Source organism: Papaver somniferum, chromosome 11 (genome assembly GCF_003573695.1).
Source record: "Papaver somniferum cultivar HN1 chromosome 11, ASM357369v1, whole genome shotgun sequence".
NCBI lineage: Eukaryota > Viridiplantae > Streptophyta > Magnoliopsida > Ranunculales > Papaveraceae > Papaver > Papaver somniferum.
The window spans coordinates 114,694,984-114,699,004 of NC_039368.1; the positions used below are offsets into that span (position 1 = coordinate 114,694,984).

The 4,021-nt window shown below is 35.2% G+C and overlaps 1 protein-coding gene across 2 annotated transcripts; it reads right to left on the bottom strand.

The window, feature by feature from the left end:
* Positions 1-943: 943 nt before the first annotated feature.
* Positions 944-3,821, bottom strand: LOC113323844 (E3 ubiquitin-protein ligase AIRP2-like). Of its 2 annotated transcripts, XM_026572187.1 has the most exons (6): positions 3,403-3,821; positions 2,836-2,864; positions 2,714-2,729; positions 2,479-2,555; positions 2,072-2,306; positions 944-1,457 (listed from the first exon to the last, which is right to left on the bottom strand). In XM_026572187.1, the coding sequence occupies exons 1-6, from the start codon at positions 3,465-3,467 to the stop codon at positions 1,247-1,249; spliced, it is 633 nt and encodes a 210-aa protein (XP_026427972.1). In that variant the 5' UTR covers positions 3,468-3,821; the 3' UTR covers positions 944-1,246. The 2 variants fall into 2 exon arrangements, with proteins under 2 accessions (XP_026427972.1, XP_026427971.1); XM_026572186.1 differs by having other exon boundaries at positions 2,479-2,545; positions 2,714-2,864.
* Positions 3,822-4,021: the final 200 nt, after the last annotated feature.

The window sequence follows — 4,021 nt, forward strand, 5'->3', positions numbered from 1 at the left end:
CCGAATTAGTAATGATTCTATTCCGGGCTATTCAGGATGTTGTTCGGCTTACTATGAAACTTTCATATAAGCCGAACTAGTGTCTAGCAAAAGGGTTGGAATTGGAAATTATAGGTTCGGCGCATGCAGTAAACAGATTCAGTAAGCCGAACCGTTCATCAATTGGTAGATTCGGCTCATAGATGTGAGCCGAACCTCAACCTGTTTCGTCGAACCATGATTCAAAAAACCTAACTTTTGATAATTGAGAGCTATAGAAGTGAGATTAAGTATAGGATATAAGTGTACCTGTGTATTAGAAGCATTGGGTTCCTCATCAATGTCTTCATCATCAGGATTTGGCTCATAAAAATCATCATCTTGAGTTTGTGTTTGAGCTTGAGTTTGAGTGGGTGTAAAATCATTCTCATAATCTAAGAAATCAACCATTTCTGGATCATTGTTGTAGTTGATATGCATTTTCCTAGGTTTTTTAGATGAATGATGACCCTCCTCATCCTCCATTGAATCAAGAATTAGAATTTTCTCACTTTCTCCTTCTCTTTCTCTCCTTCTTAACCAAACCAAAACTTTGATTTTTTTTTTCCTCAAATTTTTCATCTAAACAACTCTTATAATTCTGAAAATTATTTTAATCACTAAACAAAATATTTAATCACTAATCAAGATTATTAACACTAATACGTAAAGGGCAGATTTATCATTAAAAATTTTTTGGGTTAAGGGGTTATCTGATTTTGCTATGCCTTCGAAGATTTTGGTATGCCCAAAATTATAGTTCAAATCAAATGTCAGTACTCAGAACGAGTTCCCTTTTTATGGCTCATCATTTCTTTGCTTGATGCCCAACATGACTTGTTAAATGTTTCAAATAAGTTACAACTGCAGTATTTATCTTTGCAGCAAGCAAGATAAGAAAAATTGAGACCCTTTTCACACAGGGTAACAGAGAAAGACAACATATATTGCGTAACGGCAAGACTAGGAGTAGTCCGAGTAGAAGCTAATATTTTGTTCAAACTCTAAAGAACGTCAAAGAAACAAGGGAACATGGTATTTTGCAAGAACAGTAACATAACTTTTATACATTTCACCTACCATTTGGAGCAGTTATTACCAAATTAGGGAAACAAACGCTAGACAAGCAGGATTTACAATTCTAACTAAATCAGAAAGAGGCATGTTCTGTTTTATATACACCAGGTTCATGCTCGTAATTTTCTTCTAGTACCCTAAGTAATATTCATCACCTGACATGAGAATCATAAGGTACGAACACAGGGTCAGGAATGATGAGGGGAAGCGCATCTACGTAAAGGAACAGTCTTTGCAAGTTCTCCCTGCATATGGAAGACATGTCGACAATATCACGGCTGTCCGTATAAATCCACAGGTCACCCGAGTTCACTCTCTTGAGACTATGCCGACAGAAGGGGCACGACTGAGACCGTGCACGCCTGAAGCAGAACAATCAGTTATTAGTATATTATGTTTGATACTTAATCATTTCATTTGAATGAAAAGTTCCAGAGAACACTCTAGCAATGGTTAAGATGGGTGATATTTGCCTTCCAGTATCGGTGGCGGACAAACATCGTTTTTCTTGGCCCCAATAGTTACTGGTTTGGGAACAAAACAAAAGTGTGATCCAAAAGCTTCTCTGACATCTAAGACAATGAACAGTTCCCATACACAAATTCTTGTGAAATTTGTTTACTGTTCATCCATATTAGATTGACAGGCTCATGAGTACTTAAAATAGTTAAACTTTATACGAAATATGCCAAACAAATGTCAGGTTCCACAATTAAGGTAAAACCAGCGAGGTGGTGGATTTTTGCTAAACCACAAAAGGCACTGTACGACACCATATGTTCTTCCTTTCCTATTAAATGATATTCAGCAGCTGGAGGTGTAACTCTTATTGATGTAGGTCAGTGTACCGTGATTACAATGATTTTTCATCTTAAGTCTTACCGGACACTTGGTAGATTCTTTTAAAATCAAATGATATCAAGATATTTAGGCAATGAACATGACTCACTTAGCAAGCAAGACGGAAATTACTTACCAATCTCGGTAGCATTTTAGGCACAATGCATGGTTGCATGTAGGAAGCACAACCTTAGTGTTCATCTCCATGCAGATCCCACATTCCTCTTCCCTCTCTATATCAACTGCAGAGAGTTTTCCCTTCGATAATTCATCCTTCTTTTTGTACTTCGCGGCACAGACTTCCTTCTGTTTTCGGTCATCAACGTCAGTAATTCCTCTCTCAAGTTGCAATAAAGAGGGAAATATCATCGCTGTCCATGAAAAAGGCAAACTTCTATAAATGACCAAATGGTAGAACATTCTTCTAGGTAAACTTCACAGATGAGGGAAGAAACAGCAAAGAAAACGGAGCTGATGCAACTAACTGGCACATAAGCAAGTGAAAAGGTATTAAAGTATTAATTTCAGACAACAGTCGCTCACCATAAAACTCTCTAATACTAGCCTTCCTTTCATCAATAGACATAGTGCTCTTGCCATCTGCGTAAACCTGCAAAACCCTTTTACATCATCAGAACCCCAACAATCTAAAAGATAAATTCATATTCACACTACTAATTTACTTCAATCCAATACTTGCACAAGAGGAACTGAATGCATAACTGCCAGAGTAAATAAACTAAATTCATCTTTAGTTAGTACCATTATAGATACTCACCTTATAAATAATAATTCTAAGCAACCCAAGTGCACCAGCAAGGTTACAATCAGTCCATTGTACAAAAAAGAGAAATATGTGTGCAACAGGGCTATAAGACAATTTCATTTGAACACACGCACCGTCATACTCCCTTGGATATATCGATGCACTGTGTCAATTAGAAAACAAAATACATTTAGTACATAGGCGGAAGAACATAACAAAGATTAGTGCAGGACAGCCTAACTAGTGTTCATTTTCCGCTAAAAATACTGAAAATTCTTCCTTCAAATGAATAATTCTTAACCTGATCCAAGTAGGGCATTTGATATCTATTACATTCATCTTCTTCTAGTAACTCAGTAAAAATAAAAGAAAAGGATTAATCAAGAAAACCAGTAAAAACTGAAGTTTTTTTGGTTCTTTAGATCAAAGCGCACTACGTTTGCCATATAATCAAAAATGGAAGATTCAACTGAAATATAAGGAATCAGACAACCAAGCAAACAAACAGATAAGATTAAAGATATCTCTTAATTAACTAATAATTTGTCACAAGAAAAAAAAACCTTAAATGAACCTTTAATTAGCGAAGAAACTACCCAAACACTGGAAAATAACTTCCCGGAGAAACAAATCAATTTTTCAAAAATCGATAATAAATTCAGTGAAGAAACAATTGGACAGAGAAACAAACATTGACTTACAGTGTATTAGCGTGTTGAATATCAGCTTCAAGAGCTTTAAGAGAATCCTTATATGACTTTCGCATCTCCGTTTCTTTCTTCCTCTCTACACCAAATTCCCATCCAACAAACAAACAAACCCCTTGAAATATCGCCTATCAAACCCTAAAAAATTCACAGAAAAAATAATCAAAATTCTTCTGCCTTCTTCAGTATATCTGTTTCCGAATTTAGTACTCAGAAAACTTCTAAAAATGTCTCATCATACACAAATCTAAACAAGAAAAGACTAAATCTTCTTTGTTTGTGTATAAATTAATTAAACAAAACCACAAAATTTGTTTCTGGAAATTTCTTCGAAAAATTATTACTGATCATGACTACTTTTTCGAGTGTTAAAAGCTAACAAACACTTCTGCATTAATGTATGTGTTCGTCTCTGACACGCAACTTTGGATTATCTAATCCTCAAATATTGTCAACTACGAAAACACCCCTCTGCGGTGGATATTTTACTAAATCACCCCTCTCTATTTATTTATTTTATTTTTTTGGAACTTTAACATTTTTCTTTTAATAGTCCTTCTGAGTCTGACTGACCTACCTGATTGTCTCCTCATTGGTATAAAAATAGTATTAT